The sequence below is a fragment of the Mchenga conophoros genome, linkage group LG3, assembly GCF_057382185.1.
Source record: "Mchenga conophoros isolate Kocher_MC1m ecotype Shallow Benthic linkage group LG3, M_conophoros_male_GT1.1, whole genome shotgun sequence".
NCBI classification, from domain to species: domain Eukaryota; kingdom Metazoa; phylum Chordata; class Actinopteri; order Cichliformes; family Cichlidae; genus Mchenga; species Mchenga conophoros.
In genome coordinates, this window is record NC_140528.1 from 51,022,492 (window position 1) to 51,050,466 (window position 27,975).

Genomic DNA, 27,975 nt, shown 5'->3' on the forward strand with positions numbered 1-27,975 from the left:
AACAAAAGATGATTAGGTGTCAGAGCCTCCAAATCATTTGGGTCGCTTGATGCCCTGGTGATTGGTCGGCTGTTGATGATCGACTCTGCCTCACATAAGACTGTATGAAGGCATTCTTCTTCCAGAACTTGTTCTCTCACAGTAGAATTCAACACTTTTCGTATTGATCTTATCAACCTCTCCCATGCTCCGCCATGATGTGAAGCAGTGGGAGGGTTAAATGTCCACTTAATTCCATGCTGTTGAAATAGATGCTGAAACGGTGAAGTGTTCCAGTCAGTGATTGCTTCCTTCAGCTCACGACTGGCAGCACCAAAATTCGTCCCATTATCTGAGCGAATCTCCTTCACTTGTCCTCTCCGTGCTATGAAGCGCCAGATTGCATTTATGCATGAATCTGTGTCTAATGATGAGACCAGCTCTATGTGCACTGCACAAACCGCTAAACAAGTGAATATAACACCGTATCTTTTTAAGATGGTTCTTCCACGTCTTACTTCGAATGGGCCGAAGTAGTCTACACCAACCCGGGTGAAGGGTGGATCATCTGGCAACACTCGCTCTTGTGGAAGATCAGCCATCAGTTGTTTCCCAACTCTCCCATGCAAGCGACGACATGTCACACACTTTGTGATGATCTTTCTAATGGCTGTGTTGGCACTTGGGATCCAAAACTTCTGTCGCAATTCAGAGAGCATGTGATTGAGCCCTCCATGCCCAGTTTCTTTATGTATCTGTTGGAGGACTAAGTCAGAAATGTAAAAGTCTCTAGACAGGATAATAGGCTGCTTAGCAATTTCCGGCATAGCTGCCCAACTCAGTTTTCCCACCAACTCTCAACAGATCTTCCTGTAGTACAGGGTTCAGTTTGTATAAGTGGCTATTGCGCTTCACACTTTGTCCCTTGTGTAGAGCTGAAACCTCATCCGAGAATTTCTCCTTTTGGCAAAATCTGATTATATCGAGCTCTGCTTGATTCAGGTGTTCCACTGAAATTTGTGTAGGCTTAAAGCTTGTCCTGAAACTGTCAATCTGACTTTGCCTCAGCTGTCGATCATTGTCTAAGCTATTCTCCACACTGGTTACGCATTGCTCTTTACGTTTTTGACAGAGACTCCAAAGTAAGGCTTTAAGTTTCAGGAACCACGCCACCGCTCTTTTCAACTTTGTCCATGATGAGAAGTAATTTATCAGTCTCTTGAATGGAGCAACATTTTCCTCCACCTCTATCTTCTTTACTGTGGCTCTCTTGATCTCAGGATCACCAGAAGTGATTTCCGAACAATTCAGTGGAGTGTTAGGCCAAAACTCCACTGGACTGCGAAGAAAATCTGGCCCAGACACCCACGTTCTGTTCTTCATAAATTCATCTACTCTTTGCCCTCTTGAGGCGCAGTCACCAGGATTCTTGTCTGTGCTGATGTGTTTCCACTGTTTCACATCAGAGCCTTTCAGGATAGCTGCAACTCTGTTTGCCACAAACGTACGAAAACGCGTGGTCTCATTCCGGAGATACTGGAGCACCACCGTACTGTCTGTCCAAAAAATTGATTCTGCAAGGTCCAGTTGTAGCTCTCTTCTCAGGACACTATCCATCCTAATGGCTACTGTAGCAGCAGTCAATTCCAGACGGGGTATGGTAGGAGGCCTGAGAGGCGCCACTCTGGACTTGCCCATCATAAATACACATTGTGTCTCATTGCTCGTGTTACGCATGAGTAGGTAGCTGACTGAGCCATATGCATCCTCACTTGCGTCTGCAAAGTGATGTAGTTGTGCAAATACATCATTTCCAAAATCTTTGGGCTTGAAACATCTTGCAACTGAGAAGTGTTCCAAAGCAGGAAGGCTGGTTAACCAGTCAGTCCACCGCCTCTTTATGTGCTCAGGTAAGTCGTCATCCCACCCGATCTTCAATCTGCACAATTCCTGCAGGATAATCTTTGCTGGCAAGACTGCTGGCGTCCTCTTCTTGTGAATGGGCGATCTTTGATGTTGATCTTAAATCTGAATGTGTCTGACTCAACACACCAATTGAGACCAAGGGCCCTCTCAAGTGGAAGTTTGCCATGATCCAGGTCCAGGGTTTTCATTTCTGCTGCCAGTTCAGACTTTGGGATGGAGTCAAGCACCTTCCTTCGGTTGCTCACCCATTTGTTGAGATGGAAGCCTCCGTTGGCACAGATTTTCATTAGATCTTGACACACTGATATAGCTGCCTCCTCCGTAGCGACAGACTTGAGACAGTCATCAACGTAAAAGTTCTGCAGGACTGTTTGAACAACTTCAGCTCTGAACTGCCTACTCTGGTCTTCAGCACACTTCCTCAAAGCAAAATTGGCGCAACTGGGTGAGGATGTGGCCCCAAACAAATGCACAGTCATCTTGTGCTCAGTCAAAGCTTGATTGCAGTCGCCACCTGTCCACCAGAGGAACCTGAGTAAGTCAGAGTCACCGTCGGGCACCTTCACCTGGTGAAACATTGCTTCAACGTCTGCCATAATTGCAACAGGTTCCTTTCTAAATCGTATGACAACACCAATGAGACTGCTTGTCAAATCTGGACCCTGAAGAAGTTGATCATTCAGGGATGTGCCCTGATAGGATGCTGCACAGTCGAACACAACTCTTAATTTCTGCTTCACAGGGTGGTACACGGCGTGATGGGGTATATACCACACGTTTCCTTCTTTGTGCGCCAGTTCATCATTTGACAGTTGTACTGCATAGCCCTTTTTAAGAAGGTCTTCCATGAAGTCTGTGTACTCTTGTCGGAAGCAGTCATTCCTGAGAAATTTAAGCCTCATGTTATGTGCTCATTGTTCAGCGACTGAGCGATTATTTGGCATGGTGACCAATCTGTTCTTCAGAGGTAGACATATTGTATTGTGGCCATCCATCAGTTTTGCAGATTCCATGACCATGTCCATAAACTAATGGTCCTCTCTTGACATTTCCACTTCATCATGTTTTCCTCCCTCTGGAAAATCCACCATGAACTGTTGAAGCCACAGGTTCTCTAAACGGCTCACTGATATGCGGTTTGCATTAGCCTTGGCTGGGTTTCTCTTGTCTGCATGACAGCCAGTTTCTCTCAAAGGTCCATTCACAGTCCAACCTAGCTTGGTTCTTACAGCATACGGTCCATTACCTACACTGCTTACAACCTCCCATGGCTCCATTGCTTTAGGTACATTTGCTCCGATAAGCAATCCAATGTCAGTCTCAATTCGAGGCAGTTTTACTTCTTTAAGGTAAGGCCACTTTTCGAGATCCTTCTGTAGGGGTATGTTTTCTTTTCCTACAGGTATTGTCCTTTGTGTGAAGACATCTGGCAGATCAATAAAGTCGTCACCAGATAAACTACTGACCTCCAAGCCTGACACTACATGAGTACAGACAGGTTTCTCTTCATTCATAGTTTTCAGTAGTATGTCAGTTTTCCTTCCAGTGATCTTCAATTTGTCCATTAATGTCTCTGTACAGAATGTGGCAGAGCTTCCTGGGTCCAAGAAGGCGTAAGTCTGCACTACTACACTTCCCTTTTTGGCTTTGACCTGTACAGGAACTATTGCAAGTGTGTAGTCATCTTCCCCGGCCCCAGTTGGCCCACAATCCTCAGACTCTGCACAGACAAAGGCACTTAAGATCGTTTGACTTTCACTGTTCTTAGTTTTCTTCTCTGTGTCAGCATCTGTGTCCCTTTTCTTGATATGCAACAATGTATGATGAGCAAGAGAACATACCTCACAGCTCACCTTTCTCTTACAAAGTTTGCTCATGTGACCTTGCTTCAAACAGCTAAAACACAGTCCTTTGCCTTTCAAAAATTCCAGCTTTTCGTTGTGTGGCTTGCCCTTAAACTTACCACACAGGTCTATGATGTGCCCACCATTACAGAACAGACATGCCTGTGGAGTGGGTTTCACATAATTTGTGTTTTCCATTGGCTTTGTGTCTTTTTCCTGAATGTCCAATGGTGTGGCACTGGTGGTGAATGACTTCTTCATTACAACCCTTTTCTGATCCTTGTTACTGTTTTGTTTAATGGTGAATGGTTTAGCAGTGGTGCTATCCTTTATGTCACCAAAAACAGGGTGAAGTGCAATTTTGGCTTGTTTATTAACAAACTCCACCAAATCCTTGAACTTGACTCTTCTGTCGCCTCGCTCTTGCATACCACACACAACAGTTCTCCACCTTTCACGTAACTTGTATGGAAGTTTTGCTACAATGGCTTTCAAGCTTGCGACATTATCAAGTTCCTCCATGTAACTCACTTCAGCCATGGTGTTACAGCAAGCTGTCAGAAAGAGTTTAAACGCATTTAAGGCTTCTGCATCTTCTGGCTTGATAGGTGCCCAGTTTGAGACTTTGTTCATGTAGGCTACAGCAATTTTGCAGTCATTTCCAAAGTGCTCTTTAACGAGCTGTTTAGCCTTGTTATAGCCTACATCTGGCTTCATATGAAGGCAGCTCTTTATTAGCTCTTTCGGCTGTCCATTAGTGAACTGCTCTAAGAAGTAGAGGCGGTCCTTAGGCCTTTCAGTGTGAGACTCTACTCCGTGCTCAAAGGCGCTTACAAATGTATTGTAATCTAGAGGATCACCACTGAAGGTAGGGATGTCTAAAGGTGGCAATGTCATCATTTTTTGTTGTTTCACCATCAGCTCAGTTATATTATTCTGACGTGTCATAACAGTACAGAGTGTTTCAACTGCTTGCTCATCTGCTGCAAAATCCACTCTAGACTGCTGCGTACCAATAGGGTGATTTTGTAAAGGCATGAATTCCCCATATCCATTTTCTGTGTTGGTGACTGGAGTTTGACTTACAGGTAATGGTATGAATCCAGAATCAATAGTCGTTGGGTATGCAGGACTCACATGCGACGAGCGCTCATTTTCAAAATTCTCTAATACCTTTAATTTAGCATCAGAGGCGGCAATAGCAGTTTGCAGATCAAGCTGCTCTCTTTTTGCTTTCAACTCAGTTTTCTGTCGTTCAAGCTCTTGTTTTTGTTTGAGAGCAGTTGCTTGTGCAAGCAATGTGGCTCTCGCCATTTCAGCTTTGAGGCGTACTGAGGAAGCAGTGAACACTTGGCTCCCAACGGCTGACCTGCGCCTCCTGCTTTTACTGCTTAATGCAGCGGACATCACAGAAACACTGTCGGAAGGCTGGATGTCTGCATCACACTGTCTAGCTTGTTCTGTGCACTCCTCAGCTGCTTTAACCCACGTTTCCACATGTTGCATGAATCCACGAATACGACTAGCATTAGGTTCATACCAAGAACTTTGGTCCTTTTCAAATTCGGAGGAGATTATCCCCACTGCGAGAGTCACCACATTCCCAAACCAGAAACCGTGGATGGACAGATCGATCCGTACTGCAGTCAACGCCAGGACCGCCTCCTACAACGCGGGTCTCGCCACTGGCGATATGAGCGCCTACAAAGCGGCCTCATACGGCGTGCGGCACGCGGTGAGAGATGCCAAACGCGGTACCGGGAACGTGTGGAGTACCGCTTCCACCAGGGCGACACACGGAGTATGTGGCACGGACTACGCACCATTACGGACTACAAAGCCAGGGACACTGCGCCGATCAACGCCGACTCAGCATTCACCAACGAGCTGAATCAGTTCTACGCCCATTTCGAGGTTAGCCAGGCGGCTAATGCTATCTACCGCCTGACTACCGAGGACAGTGACGTCATCAGCGAGAGACCGGTGACCAGCATCGCGGAGCATGACGTCCGAGCGACATTGAGGAGAGTGAACACAAGGAAAGCGGCGGGGCCAGACGGCATCACCGGCCGTCTGCTGCGCTGACCAGCTAGCAGGTGTGTTCACTTACATCTTCAACGAGTCCCTGGCGAAGTCTGTGGTCCCCACATGCTTCAAAAGATCCACCATCATCCCTGTGCCCAAGAACAGCAAACCCTCATCCCTGAACGATTACCGGCCAGTTGCACTGACCTCGGTAGTAATGAAGGTGTTTGAGAGGCTGCTGAAGAACATCATCTCCTCCTCCATCCCAGACACCACAGATCCGCTGCAGTTCACCTACAGATCCAACAGATCCACAGAGGATGCCATCGCCCACGTCCTACACACCACTCTCAGCCACGTGGACAAGAAACAGGGTAACTATGTGCGAATGCTGTTTGTTGATTACAGTTCAGCGTTTAACACAATAGTGCCCTGCAGACTGTTCACAAAGCTGAGGGATCTGGGACTTAACAGCCGTCTGTGTGCATGGGTGTTGGACTTCCTCACTGGCAGAACTCAGGTGGTGAGGGTGGGCAGGTGCTTCTCCAACAGCATCACCATCAACACAGGAGCACCTCAGAAATGTGTCCTCTCGCCACTGCTCTACTCCCTCTACACTTCAGACTGTGTGGCCACCCATGGCTCCAACACCATTGTGAAGTTTGCTGACGACACAGTGGTGTTGGGTGCCATCTCCAACAACGATGAGACGGCCTACATGGATGAAGTGAAGAATCTGGCATCATGGTGCCAGGACAACCACCTCCAGCTGAACGTCGGCAAGACCAAGGAGCTGGTGGTGGACTTCAGAAGGGGTCAGCACAGAGACTACAAGCCCATTATCATCAATGGAGCTCCAGTGGAGAGGGTGCAGTCCTTCAAGTATCTTGGTGTCCACATCTCCTCAGAGCTGACATGGGCTGCCCACATTCAGGTCCAGACCAAAAAGGCTAGGCAGCGCCTGTATCACCTACGACAACTGAGGAAGTTCAGGGTCTCTCCAAAGATCCTCAGGATTTTCTATACAGGCGCTGTGGAGAGCATCCTCACACAGAACATGACATCGTGGTTTGGGAACAGCTGTGTGAAGGACCAAAAAGCTCTCCAGAGAGTGATCCGTACAGCAGAACGCTGCTGCAGGATTGCTCTCCCCCCGCTTCAGGACACCTACACCAGGAGATGCCGGACTAGAGCAGCGCAGATACTGAAGGACCCGTCCCATCCTGGCAACAAACTGTTCCAACTTCTGCAATCTGGTAGAAGGTTCCGCATCTTCCGGGCAAGGACAGAGAGACTCAAGAGGAGCTTCTATCCCCAAGCCATCCGGGCCCTAAACACACACACCCGCCCGCTCACATCATTTCACATCATCTATAATTGACTGAGACAGGACTCTCTTCCAGACACTAAAAAAAGGCACAATGTACATTTCAAATTCCTTTAATTTTAAATATGTTTATATTGTCTATCCTGTAAAATAGTCAGATGTCTATTCTTATTAATGTACAGAATTCACCTGCTTGCTGCTACTACTGCACATTCACCCAATGTATATACTATATACTATATATATATATATTAGGGGTGCAACGATATTCGTATCGATATTGAACCGTTCGATACAGTGCTTTCGGTTCGGTACGCATATGTATCGAACAATACAACATTTGTAATTTATTTTATCAACTTTCCTTCTGACGATGCTGTCTGTGTTGAGCGCTCAGTGAATCTGCGTTCGACTACTCCGCCTAGGCTCGACAGTGCAGCCTAGGCGGCGTAGTCGAACGCAGATTCACTGAGCGCTCAACACAGACAGCATCGTCAGAAGGAAGAGCGCAGGGCACCTCCCCCACCCTCCCCCACCCTCATTCAGATCTGGCGTTTGGAATTATTTTGGTTTTCATGTGACGTATGACCCTGAAGGTAAGCGAGTCATGGACTAAAGTAAAACAGTATGTTGGATGTGCCACGCAATGCTCAATTACATGGGTGGGAACTAGTGTGTTAGCGCAGTTAGCTCGTTAACGTGTTGGCCGTCTAGCCCCATGCACGGGGCGATCGGCGGTAGCTCGTTAACGGAGATTTGCCGTGCTGTGGCGTTAAGGTCATTTCAACGAGATTAACCTGAAAGCACTAGTGGGAACACAACGAATATGACTGCACATTTACGCCGACATCATCCTAGTGCAAAGACAAGTGGAAGCAGAAAAAAAACAAGCAAGCATGCTACTAACTTTAGCCGAGTCATTTAGACAGCTGTTTAATATGCTGCTGACAATATAGCCCAGAAGAAGCGGATAGTATAGCTTTTATTTTGGAAAGAGACATTTCTCTGTAATAAACTCTCTTTTCCAAAGATGAGTGATTCCTCAATCAGATACAGGGCTCGCAATATCGCTAGCCCGACGTCCCGGGGCTAGCGATTTTTTTTCAGTCGGGCTACCAAAATCTATCGCTGCCCTGCCCATAGGAAGGAAAAATATATGTCAATGCTTTTGCATTCTTTCAGAAATGTAGCTGGGTAATTATGTCATTGGCATCGGTGAGCCACTGTCAATATGTGACATATTGCAATCGCGTTTGAATTTGCGCTTATTTTTTTGCTTTCACTTTGCAATCGCGCGAACTGTGTATAGAGAGCGACAGCACTGATCTGTGAGTGATGATAATTTGTGCACCAATTCCTCTGACATCGTCTTATTAATCGTTAGCTTACTATGCAAACATGACAAGTGAAATCTCCCGCAGCAAGCTTAAACATGTGAGAGGTTGATCGCGCAGAGAATCGCTGAGCTTATGTGAGTGAAAACTGTACTTTTGAGTTAAAATATATATTTATAATTTTAATAAATGACAAATTAAAAAGGCATGAACATTTTTTTTGTATCGAAAAAATATCGAACCGTGACACCAAAGTATCGAACCGAACCGAACCGTGAATTTTGTGTATCGTTGCACCCCTAATATATATATATATATATATATATATATATATATATAATGTTCTTCCTCTACAGCCCCCCCCCCAATTTTTGCACATGTCGAGGAGCGTGTCAGGCTACATTTCACTGTGTGTTATAATAATAATAATAATAATGGATTGGATTTATATAGCGCTTTTCAAGGCACCCAAAGCGCTTTACAATACCACTATTCATTCATTCTCGCATTCACACACTGGTGGAGGCAAGCTACGGTTGTAGCCACAGCTGCCCTGGGGCAGACTGACAGAAGCGAGGCTGCCATATCGCGCCATCGGCCCCTCTGGCCAACACCAGTAGGCGGTAGGGTAAAGTGTCTTGCCCAAGGACACAACGACCAGGACAGAGAGCCCGGGGATCGAACCGGCGACCTTCAGGTTACAGATACGCTTCCCAACCCCCTGAGCCACGGTCGCCCCATAGTTATACTTGTATAACTATGCATGTGACAAATAAGGAACCTTGAACCTTGAATTCTTCCTCATGCATTAATACTCAAACTATCATTTATCTTACACAGTTCTCCAAATGAATTTTGGTAGTCTAAACGCAATTTCTGCTTAACAGCATTCACGTTAGCATCATCTTCCATTAGCTGTTCGAGCTGATTAGCTTGGCTAGTTAGGTGGCCTAGCTTAGCCTTTCTAGACTGGGTCAACCTGTGCAGCTTTTCCTCGACAGCCTTTTCTGTCATTTTTTAATTCTCTTTTTCCACACACTAGTTCTTCATCACTCTCATGCATTATGACAAATTTCCACAGTAGCAAAGCTTGTTTTCACTGCTTACCGTGATTCTTCCTCCAAGTAGGCTATTACCTTCAATCCACAGTGCACGGCCATTCGTTGCTAAGCATGATCCTTTTCAGTATTCCTTTTCCCAAAAAAGGAGCAAGAGGGTTTTCTGACTAAATGTAGGGTAATTTCCAATAAACCAAGTTCAAAAAAAGGGAGTCTATGGCTGACGCGTGTTCCTGGTTTCCAAAAGAAATGCTTCCAGTTGCATTATGATTTGAAGACTGTTTATTTATTACAAACTGAAGATGTAACAATGAACTCCTTCCTAAATAAGCATGAAAGTTCCAGAAAAATAGCAGTTATCCAGAACTACCTGTGCACACGGTCAGAAAACCATGAGACTCCGAAACCTCTCTGTCCATGCTCCTCCCCTTCCCTCTTTTAGGTTCCAATCCCAAAACAGTGACTTAAAATTACTTTATGTAAACACATATATTTTCACATTTATTAATCCTGAAAAGATGACTTATGTAATGAATCTATGAATTATAAAACAAACATGAACTCAATTGTAAATAAAAATATAAAGCAGACGTCTGGCGCTTACAATTGGTGTAACCAACATGTGGTGACATGTAGGATCTGATAGGCTCCATTTACTGAAGATTTTGTTGAGATCAGAGCTCAGACTAGTCTCAGTTATACGGAAGAGAAACTCACACAGTCACTGACACTGAGAGGAGAAATGGCACAGAAAGGAGTTCAGCTGGACCGAGAAACCTTCTCTTGTTCCATCTGTTTGGATCTACTGATAAATCCGGTGACTACAGCCTGTGGACACAGCTACTGCAGGAACTGTATTGAAACCCACTTTGACGAAGAGGACAAGAAGGGAATCCACAGCTGCCCTCAGTGCAGGAAGACTTTCACACCGAGGCCTGTCCTGGAGAAAAACACCATGTTAGCAGCTTTAGTGGAGCAGCTGAAGAAGACTGGACTCCAAGCTGCTCCAGCTGATCACTGCTATGCTGGACCTGAAGATGTGGCCTGTGATGTCTGCACTGGGAGGAAGCTGAAAGCCATCAAGTCCTGTTTATCTTGTCCAGCCTCTTACTGTGAGAAACACCTCCAACCTCACTATGATGCAGCTCCATTAAAGAAACACAAGCTGGTGGCCCCCTCCAAGAAGCTCCAAGAGAACATCTGCTCTCGTCATGATGAGGTGATGAAGATTTTCTGTCGTACTGATCAGCAGAGTATCTGTTATCTCTGCACAATAGATGAACATAAAGGCCGTGAAACAGTCCCAGCTGCAGCAGAAAGGACTGAGAAGCAGAAGGAGCTCGAGGTGAGACGACTAAACATCCAGCAGAGAATCCAGGAGCGAGAGAAAGATGTGAAGCTGCTTCAACAGGAGGTGGAGGCCATCAGTGGCTCTGCTGATAAAGCAGTGGAGGACAGTGAGAAGATGTTCACTGAGCTGATCCGTCTCATCCAGAAAAGAAGCTCTGATGTGAAGCAGCAGGTCAGATCCCAGCAGGAAACTGAAGTGAGTCGAGTCAAAGAGCTTCAGGAGAAGCTGGAGCAGGAGATCGCTGAGCTGAAGAGGAAAGACGGCGAGCTGGAGCAGCTCTCACACACAGAGGATCACAACCAGTTTCTACACAACTACCCCTCACTGTCAGCACTCAGTGAGTCTACACACTCATCCAGCATCAATATTCGTCCTCTGAGCTACTTTGAGGATGTGACAGCAGCTGTGTCAGAGACCAGAGATAAACTACAGGACATTCTGAGAGAGGAATGGACAAACATCTCACTGACAGTCACTGAAGTGGATGTTTTACTGTCACCACCAGAGCCAAAGACCAGAGCTGGATTCTTAAAATATTCACATGAAATCACACTGGATCCAAACACAACTCACACACATCTGTTATTATCTGAAGGGAACAGAAAAGTAACATTTATGAAGCAACAACAGTCTTATTCTGATCATCCAGACAGATTCACAGGATGGTTTCAGGTCCTGAGTAGAGAGAGTCTGACTGGACGTTGTTACTGGGAGGTGGAGTGGAGAGGGGGAGGAGTTGGCGTTGCAGTCGCATACAAGAATATCAGCAGAGCAGGGTTGGGCGAAAAACGTGGGTTTGGATACAATGACAAGTCTTGGTCATTATGTTATGATTCAAATGGTTTTAAATTTTGGCACAACAAAGTCCAAACTGTCCTCTCAGGTCCTCCGTCCACCAGAGTAGGAGTGTACCTGGATCACAGAGCAGGTATTCTGTCTTTCTACAGCGTCTCTGAAACCATGACTCTCCTCCACAGAGTCCAGACCACATTCACTCAGCCGCTCTATGCTGGTCTTTGGCTTTATTTTTCAGCTGGAGCCACTGCAGAGTTGATTAAAGTCAAATAGAGAAGACAGGTTCATGTTGATCCCTGACCATTATATGTACTTGTGTAGTTTCTAAATGACGCTTTACATTTTAGAAGCTGAGAAGTTCAGTGGTCCATTGATGTGTGAAAATAATATTGCACTGATTCAAACTGTACTTACATTTATATACCTTACATCAATATAAATCTGAATTTGTTCTTATGGCTGATAACCATGTGAGTTTAAATGATACTACTCTTCATATTCAGCATGTTTGAAATCTGTCATCAGTCTGGTTAGTGGTTTTATTCTTTAGTTGCTGTAGTGGGTTGTCAAATGCAACAATATATTGGAGCTGCAGTGATTCATCAGTTAGTCAATGATTAGAGAATTGATTGTTTTATCATTATTTTAGTCACATTTAAAGCTGGTTCCAGTTTCTAGATAACAGAATGAATGTTTTATTTATACTAATAGTTGTTAATAAATTGGTTTTGCTCAATCAAATTATGTTCTATTGTTTTTATCATCATTGTTACATAACATCAATATCCTATGGAAACCTGTTTCTGCCACACACAAAAAGGATCCATAACTCGAAATTTTGACTTATTTTCTCAAAATTTCAATTTATTATTTCAGGCCAGATATGGCATGCCATCATATAAACAGTGCCATCTACACCAGGCCGGGCCCATATCTGGATGACATACAACTTACCATGCCAGCAGTGCCAGCTTGACACCAAATCCGGGCCAGACCTGTCTGCTATATGGGAGCATCATTACCAACAATATTAGTCCCATACATATTACTCATGAGCAGAGATGGGCAGTAACGCGTTGCTTATAACTTTTTTCAAGTAACGAGTAAAGTAAGGGATTACTATCGCAAAAACGGTAATTAGATTACCGTTACTTTCCCGTAGGAACGCTGCGTTACTAAAACCGTGATTTTTTTTAGCAGAATGTCTCATGACAGTGACGTAAGCGAGTGCGACGTTCGTGACAACATGCTTGCTATCCATTGTGCAGATCAACAATGGATAATATATAGAGTGCGGGAGAGAATATAAGCATGTAGCGTTTAAAGCGTGGAACTACTGACCTTACTTTAAGTTTTATTCCATAAAAAGTGACAAAAACATTGGCGTCTATTGTACATGGGAAGAAAACTTCTTTTTACACCGAAAAAAACACCTAAACAAGCACGAAGTGCACAACAACGTAATGGGAAATTCACAGAGAAACTCATGGATTCTTCCACTGACCGCTGCGGCACACTTGCACCAGAGCACACCTCCGCCTACCACACTCCTGCTTTAAAGGTGAAAATAGAGAAACAGGACAGCTAGTCTTTGATTTTATTTATTTTCTGCTGTGTTTTACTTGCATCTTTTTGAAAGACTGAGTGTAAACACAAAAAACATTTTATTTTATGTGCTGGAATGTACAGAAAATAGGTTTAAATATTAACCCTTTAAGACCTACCATAGAACCAAGTCCGCCAGAGCTTACTTTATATTTTTACATGTTGTACCCATATGGAAAAGAAATAGTAAAAACATATATGATTTACTCATGAAAGTGGCCACTTTCTCATTACTTTCATATATTTTTTAGTAAGTATACAAAACATACAAGTTTCATTATATAATTTTTCAAGGGATCTTATATGTGTTTTCACTCTTGTATGCTTTTCATACAAGTTTCATACAAGACAGATAAAAACTTTATAAGATTTATATATATCTTTTCCATATGGGTAGTGCCATTTTTGGGAGCATTTCAAGTTGCTATACATCAATACAACCATTATAGCCCATATTTTAATAATATGTATGCATTAAGTCCATAGTAACTACATTAATTGCAAAAAAGTGCAATAAACTACAAAAAAATTGAAAATCGTTTTTGGTTTTTTTACATATATTTCTACTTGGAGAGATTTAAGAGGCTTATCCCTCAAAACTTTAAATACAAAAAAGTTGCAAAAAATAGTTTACAACAACAGGAAATTTATTTTGAGTGTCTTCATAGTTTTATTTTTGAGATACACCAATTTTTTTTATTTTTATTTTTTATTTTTTTGTGTCCCGTTTGGATCTTTAGCCATCAGAATTGTTGTCTTCAGGCCAAGAAAGATGCCAAGCGGATTTATTTTACCAAGTGGATCATCATGGCCTTGCCATATTGGTCCATTTGATTGACCTTTATTATAATTATGAATTTATTTTATTTTCAGTTGCTACAAACGGGACAGACATGACTGGGGGATAGGACAGGGAGAAAGAATGAAAGAAAGAGAGGGAGAGAAAGAAAACCAAAGGGGAGAAGAGACGGGGGGGAAGAAAGAAAGAAAAAAAAAACCAAAAAAAAAAACACCTGGGTCACCTGTATGGAGAAAAAAAACAGAAGAGAAAGCAAACAACAAAGAGCAACATAATAAAAAAAAACGGCACCATCACAATAAACTAGCTAGCAGTAAATATCAGTAGATACTAAGTAATAAACGATATTGTGCAGCACGCAAGATAGACAGCGCACAATGTGCTTTGAGGCAGCAGCCAAGAAAGCTGTAGTCTGCGTCTGTGAATACCCGTGTGCACACCTGTCAAGTCAAGTTTATTTATAGAGCACATTTAAAAACAACCAAGGCTGACCAAAGTGCTGTACAGTAAATACAGATAAAATACAATAGAACACAATTTCGTAATAACACCTCGCTGATAAAAATAAAATAAAAATATATAAAACAAATAAATTAAACCTTTCTAAAAGCCAATGAAAAGAGGTGAGTTTTAAGAGCGGTTTTAAAAGTTTCTAGGCTTTTGGAGAGTCTGACGTGAGGAGGTAAACTGTTCCACAGTCTGGGTGCAGCCACAGCAAACGCCCTCTCTCCCTTTGTCTTTAATTTATACCTGGGAACATCTAAAAGCATCAGGTCGGCTGACCTCAAAGATCTCCTGGGGCGATAAGTACTAAGGAGTTCTGACAGGTAAGAAGGTGCAGTGCCATTTAAAACCTTAAAAGCCAGCAATAAGATTTTAAAATCAATCCTAAAGGCAACTGGGAGCCAGTGGAGAGAGCAGAGAACCGGAGTGATGTGGTCTCTTTTTTTTGAACCGGTCAACAGGCGAGCGGCAGCGTTCTGCACCAGTTGTGTGGATCAGCATGCTTGCATTCCAAAGGTTTCTCCATGTAACGATCTGCTAGGGAGTGTGGGGAGCCACAGCCCCGTCCTCCAGGGTGTGAAGCGGGTATGGAGGAGATCAAAACTCCAGACATCCAGAGGCCCCCAGAACACAAGAGACCAAGGAAGACCCACAGAGGGGCAGCTGCGCCACTGTCCCAGTAAGAGCTGAGGAGAGTCCCAGATGAGGGCTCACTCAGCAGCCGCGGAGCAGAAGCCAGGGGGAGTTGCAGTGACGCGCCCGTGAGCTCCGCCGGCAGCCAGCCGTGCCTGAGTGACCGAGCCCCAGGCCGAGAGGCCGGGGGCACCCCACCTCCGAAGTGGCCCGAGCGAGCCCCAGGCTCCAGGCCCCGATAAGCGGCCGCCAAGGAGTGAGCCGGTGTGTACCCGGACGCCCACCCCCAGACACAAAGAACCACCAACGCACCGACACCTGAGGGAGTCTGCCACCGGCAGGGGAAGTGGTGGTGGGTGGAGATAGGCCTCCAAACCTTGGAGGGCCTGAGATGTCCCCAGAGAGGTGGCGTCTGATACCCAACCTGACATATAGATACAAACATACAGGCACACACAGACACAAACATCCATTCCCACCCTCATGCTCTCATATGCACTTACTCCACACTCAACCAACGTGGAGACAGACATAAAGAGACGCTGTACACACGATCACACTCCCCAAGCGTACTCTACCAACCGGGTCTAGGTACCCTTGCCCCTGGAGGGGGGAACTGCACCCAGACCCAGGTGGTGTTACCCTTTTCCCTGCGGTGGGGAGAGGTAGACCGCCCCGACTCCGCAGCAGCAGGGAGGCCCCACACTCCATACTGCGGTCAGACGGCCAATTCCTCCTAGCCCCCCTGCTCCAGCAGGCCGCAGAGAACGGGGGTGAGAGAAGACTCCAAACCTCCCTCCACCCGCTCATTGTAGTGTTGATGCATGTGTGTTCTAAGGTGCATTTAAAACCCAGGAGGGCTTGGAGCTACCTGCCAGAGAGCAGCAGGTAAGTGCATAGTCCCTCCTGCTAGCCCTCAATGTCTACGTGTATTTAAAATTGAGAGGTGGGCAACGATGCCAGGGGTGAGGTGTACACCCTGATGGTAATTTGGACTCCGTGTATCGTGCCCACCCCCAAGATCCTATATGTATGTGTTATGAGAGTGTGAGAAATGTGAATGTCTAAGTTGTGGGATAAAATTGAGGCAGAGGCAGCCAGAAGGGGACAGAGGGGGGGGGGGGAGATACACCAATTTTTATATACTGCAGGAAAAACGAAAAACAATCCTATGATGCAAATTTGCAAAGAAAACAGCATGTGCATCAAAATAAACTATTTTAAGCAGCGCAATTCGAGTTCTAAGCATCCCAGCAACTATTCAGAAAAGCATAAAGTCAAACATGACTTATAAAAACACCAGTATAGGCTCTTAAGGCCTACAAGTAAAAAACTACATTTTCCGTGAAAATGACGTCACTTCCGGTTTTGGGCAGGAAATGGTGGACATGCGATCGTTCGCGCTGACGTCTGTTTCAATGTGGGAAGTGTTACAAACAGCTGATCAGCTCGGCAAAGCGTGTTTGAATATTATGTTTTTGTTCCTGCAAGAACAAAAGGTGTGCAATACTCAGAGACATGGCCAAGGTAAGAAAGGCTGAAAGACGACCACCACTGAACAAGACACACAAGCTGAAACGTCAAGACTGGGCCAAGAAATATCTCAAGACTGGTTTTTCTAAGGTTTTATGGACTGATGAAATGAGAGTGAGTCTTGATGGGCCCGTGGCTGGATTGGTAAAGGGCAGAGAGCTCCAGTCCAACTCAGACGCCAGCAAGGTGGAGGTGGAGTACTGGTTTGGGCTGGTATCATCAAAGATGAGCTTGTGGGGCCTTTTCAGGTTGAGGATGGAGTCAAGCTCAACTCCCAGTCCTACTGCCAGTTTCTGGAAGACACCTTCTTCAAGCAGTTGTACAGGAAGAAGTCTGCATCCTTCAAGAAAACATGATTTTCATGCAGGACAATGCTCCATCACACGCGTCCAAGTACTCCACAGCGTGGCTGGCAAGAAAGGGTATAAAAGAAGAAAAACTAATGACATGGCCTCCTTGTTCACCTGATCTGAACCCCATTGAGAACCTGTGGTCCATCATCAAATGTGAGATTTACAAGGAGGGAAAACAGTACACCTCTCTGAACAGTGTCTGGGAGGCTGTGGTTGCTGCTGCACGCAATGTTGATGGTGAACAGATCAAAACACTGACAGAATCCATGGATGGCAGGCTTTTGAGTGTCCTTGCAAAGAAAGGTGGCTATATTGGTCGCTGATTTGTTTTTCTTTTGTTTTTGAATGTCAGAAATGTATATTTGTGAATGTGGAGATGTTATATTGGTTTCACTGGTAAAAATAAATAATTGAAATGGGTATATATTTGTTTTTTGTTAAGTTGCCTAATAATTATGCACAGTAATAGTCACCTGCACACACAGATATCCCCCTAAAATAGCTAAAACTAAAAACAAACTAAAAACTACTTCCAAAAACATTCAGCTTTGATATTAATGAGTTTTTTGGGTTCATTGAGAACATGGTTGTTGTTCAATAATAAAATTATTCCTCAAAAATACAACTTGCCTAATAATTCTGCACTCCCTGTAATTTGCCCAAAAAATGGATCATCCTATATGTTTCTTCAAAACTACTGTAACCAGTGACTGTTCTAAAGTAATGTCACTCACTTGTCACTTACTTTGTTCTAAAATGTTTTGTAATCACTGCACATCCTGCTTTATTTCACTCATGTCTGTCTGTGTGATGCCAAATCCTCCACAAAAACCCTTAGAGAGAAAACCAACATTAGCCAGTGGAGTGTCCCGGAGGTCAGACTTGGATCAACAGATTCCAGAGGTGCTGCTGTAAATCATGTAGTCAACAATCTGCTGCTGTGAACACTGTTTTCAGCATATTTGCACATTGTATGCACATTTTCCCACTGTAATGTTTACAATAATACAGTGTGATACCATAACCAACAAGCAGCCAGTAAAACCAAAGTGTCCTTTACACAAAAATCAGTAACACAGAAAAGTGGCAGCTGAAGGGTCTGCAGGGCCCACACACACTCATTTGAACCTAGTCTCCTCCCTAGTCTCTGTCATCCTTCTGCTCCTGCAAAAACACATACACAAAAAAACATACATCCACCCTTCTTTCACTGTTTGGAGTGGATCAGGGATTAGAAGTGACTAATCCTAAAATAGTTCCAGCCTTTAGTCTCCATTTCAAGTCAGTCACACTTAATCCACATCATCAGTCCAGTCACATGCATTCATTCTTACATCTAATATGGTCAGTGTCTCAAGTAGGTAACTTCCTCCAAAGCCCATTGTAATCTGGAGAAGCTCACCTTATATTTGCTCTTAATAAATTATTTTATAGCGCTTTTAATTCCAAAAACTAACTGGCACGATCAGCCTAGTACTAAAAAAAACAAAAACTCTGCCAGATAAATCACAGAAAAGTTTTTGCTCCCTGGTAGAACAATGGGATGTAGGGATTAGAACTTCAGGTGCCATGACATGTGCTGCAGTCACTACGCAGTCAATTATGTACTGATGCTTACTTGGTCTGAAATCAGATATAAGAATCAGTACATCAGTTCATTTTCCCAACATCATATTTACTGGTTGCCCACAAGTGCTCAAAAATATCACACAATCTCAGGCCCTCCAAGGTTTGGAGGCCTATCTCCACCCACCACCACTTCCCCTGCCGGTGGCGGACTCCCTCAGGTGTCGGTGCGTTGGTGGTTCTTTGTGTCTGGGGGTGGGCGTCCGGGTACACACCGGCTCACTCCTTGGCGGCCGCTTATTGGGGCCTGGAGCCTGGGGCTCGCTCGGGCCACTTCGGAGGTGGGGTGCCCCCGGCCTCTCGGCCTGGGGCTCGGTCACTCAGGCACAGCTGGCTGCCGGCGGAGCTCACGGGCGCGTCACTGCAACTCCCCCTGGCTTCTGCTCCACGGCTGCTGAATGAGCCCTCATCTGGGACTCTCCTCAGCTCTTACTGGGACAGTGGCGCGGCTGCCCCTCTGTTGGTCTTCCATGGTCTCTTGTGTTCTGGGGGCCTCTGGATGTCTGGAGTTTTGATCTCCTCCATACCTGCTTCATACCCTGGAGGACGGGGCTGTGGCTCCCCACACTCCCTAGCAGATCGTTACATGGAGAAACCTTTGGAATGCAAGCATGCTGATCCACACAGGTGTGCACACAGGTGTACACACGGGTATTCACAGACGTGGACTACAGCTTTCTTGGCTGCTGCCTCAAAGCACATTGTGCGCTGTCTATCTTGCGTGCTGCACAATATCGTTTATTACTTAGTATCTACTGATATTTACTGCTAGCTAGTTTATTATGATGGTGCCGTTTTTTTTATTATGTTGCTCTTTGTTGTTTGCTTTCTCTTCTGTTTTTTTTCTCCATACAGGTGACCCAGGTGTTTTTTTTTTTTGGGTTTTTTTTTTTTCTTTCTTCCCCCCCTTCTCACCGTCTCTTCTCCCCTTTGGTTTTCTTTCTCTCCCTCTCTTTCTTTCATTCTTTCTCCCTGTCCTATCCCCCAGTCATGTCTGTCCCGTTTGTAGCAACTGAAAATAAAATAAATTCATAATTATAATTAAAGGTCAATCAAATGGACCAATATGGCAAGGCCATGATGATCCACTTGGTAAAATAAATCCGCTTGGCATCTTTCTTGGCCTTAAGACAACAATTCTGATGGCTAAAGATCCAAACGGGACACAAAAAAGAAAAAAAAAAAAAAAAAAAGAATATCACACAATTCCTGGAAAGTCTGGCAAAGTTCCACCTGCTAAATACACAGAGAAATTTTTTTAGAAGCTGCACAGTTCATACAACACTAATGTTCACCATTAACACTTCAATGTTTAATCACTGGAATTTGAGTTTCTTCTTCAGGCCTGTACTGTTGCACTAATTATGATCACAGAACCAATTATTTGATGCTCAATCAGCAGAAAGTGTCTCCGAATTTACAATACTGACAACTATATTTATTGTCTGATCAGTGGTTGGTCATACCAGTCTCTTTTACAAAACTTAAACTGTTTTCCTGCAACCTGGAGAATTAACTGTCAGCAGTGGATAAACTCAACACTTGATAACAAGTGTCTGTTAAATTTTCCCTGCTTGAACATCAGTGAGAGATATGGGCATATTCATGAGTGTAATCTTCATTGTGTGTGTGTGTGTGTGTGTGTGTGTGTGTGTGTGTGTGTGTGTGTGTGTGTGTGTGTGTGTGTGTGTGTGTTAGTAGGCTAGCATGTGTGCATTGGAGCTGCGGATTCAACAGGGCCTGTCTCCTCCCCAGCTCCCGTTTCTCCCCCAAAAAGGTATTTCCTTGGAAGCTACCTTTCTCTCATGTCTCTCCGTTTATGTGTGTGTAAAAAAATTTTTAACCTTTTGTTGCAATGCTTCGGACACTTTCTCAACCTCCACAAGACAGTCGGCCTCATTTTTCAACCCAATTTTCACGTGCTCTCACAGTAACAACAACAGCCTTCATTTTTTCCTCCATGCTCTCTTTCCACTTCTCACTGCTGCTATCTGCCTCTCCCACATCTGTGGCATGCCAGAGGCCCAGTGGGCTGTTCTTCTTCAGCTTTACCTCATTTTTTAGTCTCTTCCTTTGCCATTTCAACTCTCAGTATGGCAAATGTCACTCAGACAGTCTTCCCAAGTCCATTCACACACAGTGATGTCGCTGGTGAACCTCCCACCTTGTGATTGGGAGTGCATGCTTCCACCTGCCATAGTATTTATACATGCTGCTGAACCCTTTAAGGTTTAGGGCAGTGCTGCTGTCTGTTCACCTGGTGTTGATTCTTGAAGTCGATGCCGTTGCTCTTGAACTGCATTTTGCCTTCAGGGAGAGACTGATTGCCCTCAGAGTTTCTTTTTGAGGATAAGATGTACATGGAGGTGAAGCTGTGAAATATGCAGCCAAAGCACGGGTTGGGTGTGGTTCCAATTATGTTAATCTATCATTTTGCTCCGGCCGCTGTGCTCATGGAGGAGGTTGATCAGGTTCCGTGGTCATCTGCAACTGACGCACTAAGACATTAATTTAATATCATTTTCATCACTACTTATTAACACTTTCCTTCTCTGATTCAGTAAAAACACTACTTTTCCCACATTTCAACACACCTCTTCTCTTCATTCATCCCACACACATCAGTTGATTTAACTCTTTTCTTTGTCGACATCTCTCCTTTTCTCACACAACTATCTTTCAACATCTTTCTTAAAAATCATACCATAAAAATTTTGTTTTCACCCAGATCACCTAGAGGAAAGCCCCCCATGGCTCCACTAGATGTTTTGTTGAACTCAGCTTCCATTGTACAAACAAGCACATCCACTGTCTGGCCTTTCTGCCTCTTTTCACTGGTGCAAAAGTGCTAAAATACTAGTCAAAGTCAAGTCAAAGTCAAGTCAAAGTCACCTTTATTGTCAATTCTGCCACATGTACAGGACATACAGAGAATAGAAACTACGTTACTCTCAATCCCTAGATAAAATAGCAAATGAACATTTAAATATAAGAGTGATTAAAAAATGCAGGTAAAATAATTAAAAAGTAAAAATTTAAATAAATACAATACAAATTTACATATAAGAAGAAAGCTATACAATATACAATATGATGGGTAAATGACATTGGGTGTAAACCAGGCAGAGTAGTGCAAATAGGCAAATAGTGCAAATGGAGATTTGGTAATGTACGGTAAGAGATAGTGTAACTACAAAGTCTTATGAGGTAGTGGCAGTCCAATGCTCCACAAAGTGACTGGTAACTGGTGCAGGCCAGTGAGTGAGTCAGAGTGTGTGTGTGTGTGTGTGTGTGTGTGTGTGTGTGTGTGTGTGTGTGTGTGTGTGTGTGTGTGTGACAGAGTTCAGTGAGACCGTGGAGGAGAAGAGGGGAGAGGGGGCAGAATCGGGAGGGAGTTAAGCATCCTGACAGCCTGATGGATGAAGCTGTCCTTCAGTCTGCTGGTCCTGGCCTGGAGACTCCGCAGTCTCCTCCCTGACGGCAGCAGCTTGAAGAAGCTTTGCATTGGGTGCGTGGGATCAGCCGCTATGCAAAGGGCTTTTTTAGTGAGACGGGTGCTGTAAATGTCCTGGAGGGAGGGGAGAGAGACACCAATGATCCTCTCTGCAGCTCTCACTATGCGTTGGAGGGTTCTATGACAGGACGCATTGCAGGTTCCAAACCACACAGTGATGCAGCTCGACAGGATGCTCTCGATGGTGCCTCTGTAGAAAGTGTACATGATGGGGGCTGGTGCTCCTGCTCTTCTTAGTTTGCGGAGAAAGAAGAGACGCTGCTGTGATTTCTTGGCCAGTGCTGTGGTGTTGTACGTCCAGGAGAGATCCTCTGTGATGTGCACACCCAAGAACTTGGTGCTGCTCACTCTCTCCACAGACGCTCCGTCAATGGTCAGAGGAGCATGTTGGGTGTGCATTCTCCTGAAGTCCACAACAATCTCCTTCGTCTTCTCCACATTCAGAGAGAGATTGTTGTCAGCACACCACGTGGCCAGGCGTCTCACCTCACTTCTGTAGTCGGTCTCATCCCTGTTGCTAATGAGACCCACCACCGTTGTGTCGTCCGCAAACTTGATGAAGAGGTTGGAGCTATATGATGGAGTGCAGTCATGGGTCAGCAGAGTGAAGAGGAGGGGGCTCAGCACACATCCCTGCGGGGCCCCCGTGTTTAGAATGATGGTGCTGGATGTATTACTGCCGACCCGTACTGCTTGAGGTACTATACACTATGCCCAGATCTTTGAGCTTCTAAGATCCTGCAATCACTAACGCAACAAGGAGCAATTTCTCTCCACCTTTTGCAATAATAAGGAACCGAGGCTTTTCCCGTCGATCTGGTTAAAAACCCTCCCCAAATCAAAACAGCTCACAGTGCAGATTCTTTGCAGTCCCTTGGTTCGTTAAAGATTCCTGCATGTGTGAATCGCTGAACATCACTGAAGCACACCTTCTTTTTTGAAAACAATTTTACCTCAGGATGGCCAGTCACTGCGTGCCGTGATTCAGCTAAACTTAACCGATGAATCCTGTTTGACAAAGCCAAATTGTTATAGAAATGTTAACAATAACCTGCAACACACCCAGTGAGCGTTTTTAAATGGTTTAATAACATATTGCAATATGGAGAGAAACATCCCAGCCAAAACCCTAGGGCGATCTCTGAATTGTGGCCGCCGCCCTTACATCTTATATGCCCAGAGACAGACAAAGACATTCCACAGAAGATCATATATCCCTATAGCTTCAGTCCAACTCATCCTTGACCCCCTCCCACTCTAAGAAAAGTTACAACTACCTGAGAAAGTCATATTACTATTACTAATGTGATATGATTAAAATATATAATTAATACATCAGAAAAGAAATCTGGCACCACACTATAAAAGCAAACAAAATTAAATAAAAGATCACAGTATTGCTCTCAAACCGCTCCTCTTCATGGAATGAAGCACAGCCCGATAACCCTCCCTCTTCTTCCAACTCATAAACACAGCACCTCCTCTCTGTCCACGTTTCCTTGTTCCCTCTCCTTCAGATCTTCACTTTGAAGATGGGTGTAACCATCAACATGTGGTGACAAGTAAGTGCTGACAGGCTCCATTCACTGCCGAAATACAGGTTGTTGAGATCAGAGCTCAGACTAGTTTCAGTTATAAGGAAGAGAAACTCACACAGTCACTGACACTGAGAGGAGAAATGGCACAGAAAGGAGTTCAGCTGGACCGAGAAACCTTCTCTTGTTCCATCTGTTTGGATCTATTGGAGGATCCGGTGACTACAGCCTGTGGACACAGCTACTGCAGGAACTGTATTAAAACACACTTTGATACAGAGGATAGGAAGGGAATCCACAGCTGCCCTCAGTGCAGGAAGACTTTCAGACTGAGGCCTGTCCTGGAGAAAAATGTCATGTTAGCAAATTTAGTGGAGCAGCTGAAGAAGACTGGACTCCAAGCTGCTCCAGCTGATCACTGCTATGCTGGACCTGAAGATGTGGCCTGTGATGTCTGCACTGGGAGGAAGCTGAAAGCCATCAAGTCCTGTTTATCTTGTCCAGCCTCTTACTGTGAGAAACACCTCCAACCTCACTATGATGCAGCTCCATTAAAGAAACACAAGCTGGTGGCCCCCTCCAAGAAGCTCCAGGACAACATCTGCTCTCATCATAAAGGCCATGAAACAGTCGCAGCTGCAGCAGAAAGGACTGAGAAGCAGAAGGAGCTCAAGGTGAGACGACTAAACATCCAGCAGAGAATCCAGGAGCGAGAGAAAGATGTGAAGCTGCTTCAACAGGAGGTGGAGGCCATCAATGGCTCTGCTGATAAAGCAGTGGAGGACAGTGAGAAGATGTTCACTGAGCTGATCCGTCTCATCCAGAAAAGAAGCTCTGATGTGAAGCAGCAGGTCAGATCCCAGCAGGAAACTGAAGTGAGTCGAGTCAAAGAGCTTCAGGAGAAGCTGGAGCAGGAGATCGCTGAGCTGAAGAGGAAAGACGGCGAGCTGGAGCAGCTCTCACACACAGAGGATCACAACCAGTTTCTACACAACTACCCCTCACTGTCAGCACTCAGTGAGTCTACACACTCATCCAGCATCAATATTCGTCCTCTGAGCTACTTTGAGGATGTGACAGCAGCTGTGTCAGAGACCAGAGATAAACTACAGGACATTCTGAGAGAGGAATGGACAAACATCTCACTGACAGTCACTGAAGTGGATGTTTTACTGTCACCACCAGAGCCAAAGACCAGAGCTGGATTCTTAAAATATTCACATGAAATCACACTGGATCCAAACACAGCAAACAAAGAGCTGTTGTTATCTGAGGGGAACAGAAAAACAACAAGAATTAATCAATCACAGTCTTATTCTGATCATCCAGACAGATTCACTGAGTATTGTCAGATCCTGAGTAGAGAGAGTCTGACTGGACGTTTTTACTGGGAGGTGGAGTGGAGAGGGAGAGGCATTGTGTTAGCAGTTGCATACAAGAATATCAGCAGAGCAGGGAGCTCAAATGAATGTGGATTTGGATACAATAACAAATCTTGGGCATTATATTGTGTCACAAACAGTTATATATTTCTGCACAACAATGTCCAAACTGTCCTCTCAGGTCCTCGGTCCTCCAGAGTAGGAGTGTACCTGGATCACAGAGCCGGTATTCTGTCTTTCTACAGCGTCTCTGAAACCATGACTCTCCTCCACAGAGTCCAGACCACATTCACTCAGCCGCTCTATGCTGGACTTTATCTTTATGGACTTGGAGCCACTGCAGAGTTGATTAAAGTCAGATAGAGAAGACAGGTTCATGTTGATCCCTGACCATTATATGTACTTGTGTAGTTTCTAAATGAGGCTTTACATTTTAGAAGCTGAGAAGTTCAGTGGTCCATTGATGTGTGAAAATAATATTGCACTGATTCAAACTGTACTTACATTTATATACCTTACATCAATATAAATCTGAATGTGTTCTTATGGCTGATAATCATGTGAGTTTAAATGATACTACTCTTCATATTCAGCATGTTTGAAATCTGTCATCAGTCTGGTTAGTGCTTTTATTCTGTAGTTGCTGTAGTGGGTTGTCAAATGCAACAATATATTGGAGCTGCAGTGATTCATCAGTTAGTCAATGATTAGAGAATTGATTGTTTTATCATTATTTTAGTCACCTGTGCATCGAGCTGGAGGAGGAGGTTTGGACACTGCTTTAATGTTATTTTGCTATTAAAAGATAACAGAATGAATGTTTTATTTATACTAATAGTTGTTAATAAATAGGTTTTGCTCAATCAAATTAGGTTCTCATATTGGTTTTTTTTTTTTATCATCATTGTTACATAACATCAATATCGACATTGTACACATGCAGTTATAGTGATGACACAGTGTAATTTGTGGCTCAGCTGCAGGGGAGGGGTTGAGCAGTGGGTTCAGGGTGTAGTTTCAGGGGAGCCTGGTTGTTGCACCCAACAAGTATCATCTAACCATACCTTCCCTGTTTCAAGAAGTGAATCAAAAACAGTGAAACAAATGAGATTCATGGTATAATCTAGAGGATTTCTGAAACGGGTTTGCAGCCTTAAGTTTCCAGTTCGAAATAATGACACATTCTCTGAATGTCCTTCATCAGCTTCCAGCTAAAGCAGAATAAAGTGTAACACAACTGTTATATGTGGTGCACAATTCCCTAGATCACAGCGAGTCTGTTGCACAAAGTCAGAAGCTTTTGGTGTGGGAAGCAAACATTTAACAGGCATCCACTGCTTAGTGTTTTTATGTGATGGGAATGAAATAAGAAGATGTGTTAACACTTACAGTCTGAGCATTTGTGTCTCATAGCGATCGTGGAAAACACATGACATAAATGATATCATGACCCTGCTCACGTGGTGGGTTTGGGCAGTGTGAATAAGCTTCACATTGCTGCAGGGGAATCAACAGGTGTAATCCTGCCACTATAGGAGCTGAAACACTTTTTATGGGGGAGGATACTTACACACTTCATAAACCAACAAGAAGACTCCCCGGTACCAAATAAAGTAAGGGACAAGGACCAAATGGCTATCCCAAAATCTTTGAAAGAGTAGAGAAAACTAATTTCCAAAACTGATGAAGCATTGAACATGTCCAGAACGTATGCAGAAGGGTGGCTGTAGCCTGCTCACATTTGTCACAGGTAGGATCCAGATCTGGTCTAAGTCTTGAAATTTAGTCTTTGACCAGTGTAGTCGATGTACAATTTTAAACTGAATAACAGTATGACGTTGGCAAATTGAAGATGAATAAATCCTTCTTATAATTTTCAGCCAGTCTTCCCCTGAGATTTCAACGTGTAAATCCTTTTCCCACTTTACCTTTAGATGATTAAGAGTGGTTGAGCTAGTGTTGGATTAGTTTATTATATATGTTACCCATAATTTGTTTATGATCGAATGCAACTTTTGAAAATATCACCACTTGGATGAGAGGGGAAGCAATCAGTATGCGAGGATACAAAGTTTTGTAGTTGTAAATATCTAAAAAGATTATATTTGGGTATTGAACACCTGTTTACCAGCTGCTTGAAAGAGGCAAATTTGTTGCTTATATAAAGGTCTTATATTGACAGAATGCCATTTTTACACCAAACCTGAAAGCCTCCACCTGACAAGGAGGGGGCAAACATATTGTTTCCAATAATTGGTACAAAGAGAGAAAGACTATGTAGTCTAAATGATCAATGTCACACCTCCAATGGAGCAGTACTCTAATATTGGCTGACCAATAATAAAACTGAAGGTTAGGCAGAGCCAGTCCACCCTGTGGACATGGCCTTTGCAGGATGTTCTTTCTTAAATGTGGGTTCTTCTTGTTCCAATTAACTTGTCATAACTTGTCTAAAGGGCTGAAGAAATGTTTGTTACAAATATAGGGATAGGGAAAGGAGCCTTGGCAACACATTCATTTGAAATAAGTTAATCCTCCCACAGAGGGAAAGGGATAATAAATTCCAGAAATGGATGTCCTTTTTCCAGATTCTCCAACATTGGCAGGTAGTTTGCTTTATAAAGATATTTGTAACAGCTGGAGATCCCGATTCCAAGGGATTTAAACTTCTTATTATTGATTTTGAATTAGATGGGATATTTTTTGCAGCTGTACTGATTGGGATGAATTCACTTTTCTGAGGATTTATTTTGTAGCCAGACATTGAACCAAACGTTTGCAGACAGCTAAGTAGTTTTGAGGTGTTTAGTGTGGGGTCAGTTATAAAGAGCAATAGATCGTCTGCGTAAAGT

General features: G+C 44.0%; 3 protein-coding genes across 6 annotated transcripts in view; 2 read left to right on the forward strand and 1 right to left on the reverse strand.

The window, feature by feature from the left end:
- The window catches only part of LOC146579284 (tripartite motif-containing protein 16-like), a 70,323-nt gene that overhangs the window by 11,621 nt on the left and 30,727 nt on the right, over positions 1 to 27,975 (reverse strand). The window lies entirely within an intron of this gene.
- LOC146579285 (tripartite motif-containing protein 16-like) lies at positions 10,236 to 11,963 on the forward strand. Of its 4 annotated transcripts, none has more exons than XM_085269273.1 (2): positions 10,236 to 10,704; positions 10,777 to 11,963. In XM_085269273.1, the coding sequence occupies exons 1-2, from the start codon at positions 10,236 to 10,238 to the stop codon at positions 11,910 to 11,912; spliced, it is 1,605 nt and encodes a 534-aa protein (XP_085125399.1). In that variant the 3' UTR covers positions 11,913 to 11,963. The 4 variants fall into 4 exon arrangements, with proteins under 4 accessions (XP_085125399.1, XP_085125400.1, XP_085125402.1 ...); XM_085269274.1 differs by having other exon boundaries at positions 10,236 to 10,549; positions 10,667 to 11,963; XM_085269276.1 differs by having other exon boundaries at positions 10,236 to 10,539; positions 10,771 to 11,963.
- LOC146579286 (tripartite motif-containing protein 16-like) lies at positions 23,885 to 26,361 on the forward strand. The gene has a single exon (XM_085269272.1). The coding sequence runs from the start codon at positions 23,885 to 23,887 to the stop codon at positions 25,484 to 25,486; it is 1,602 nt and encodes a 533-aa protein (XP_085125398.1). The 3' UTR covers positions 25,487 to 26,361.

Excerpts from the sequence above, each read along its gene's own strand:
- LOC146579285 (XM_085269273.1), top strand. The coding sequence starts at position 10,236 with ATGGCACAGAAAGGAGTTCAGCTGGACCGAGAAACCTTCTCTTGTTCC. Across the intron at positions 10,705-10,776 it reads AGAGAACATCTGCTCTCGTC|ATAAAGGCCGTGAAACAGTC; the intron begins ATGATGAGGTGA and ends CAATAGATGAAC.
- LOC146579286 (XM_085269272.1), top strand. The coding sequence starts at position 23,885 with ATGGCACAGAAAGGAGTTCAGCTGGACCGAGAAACCTTCTCTTGTTCC.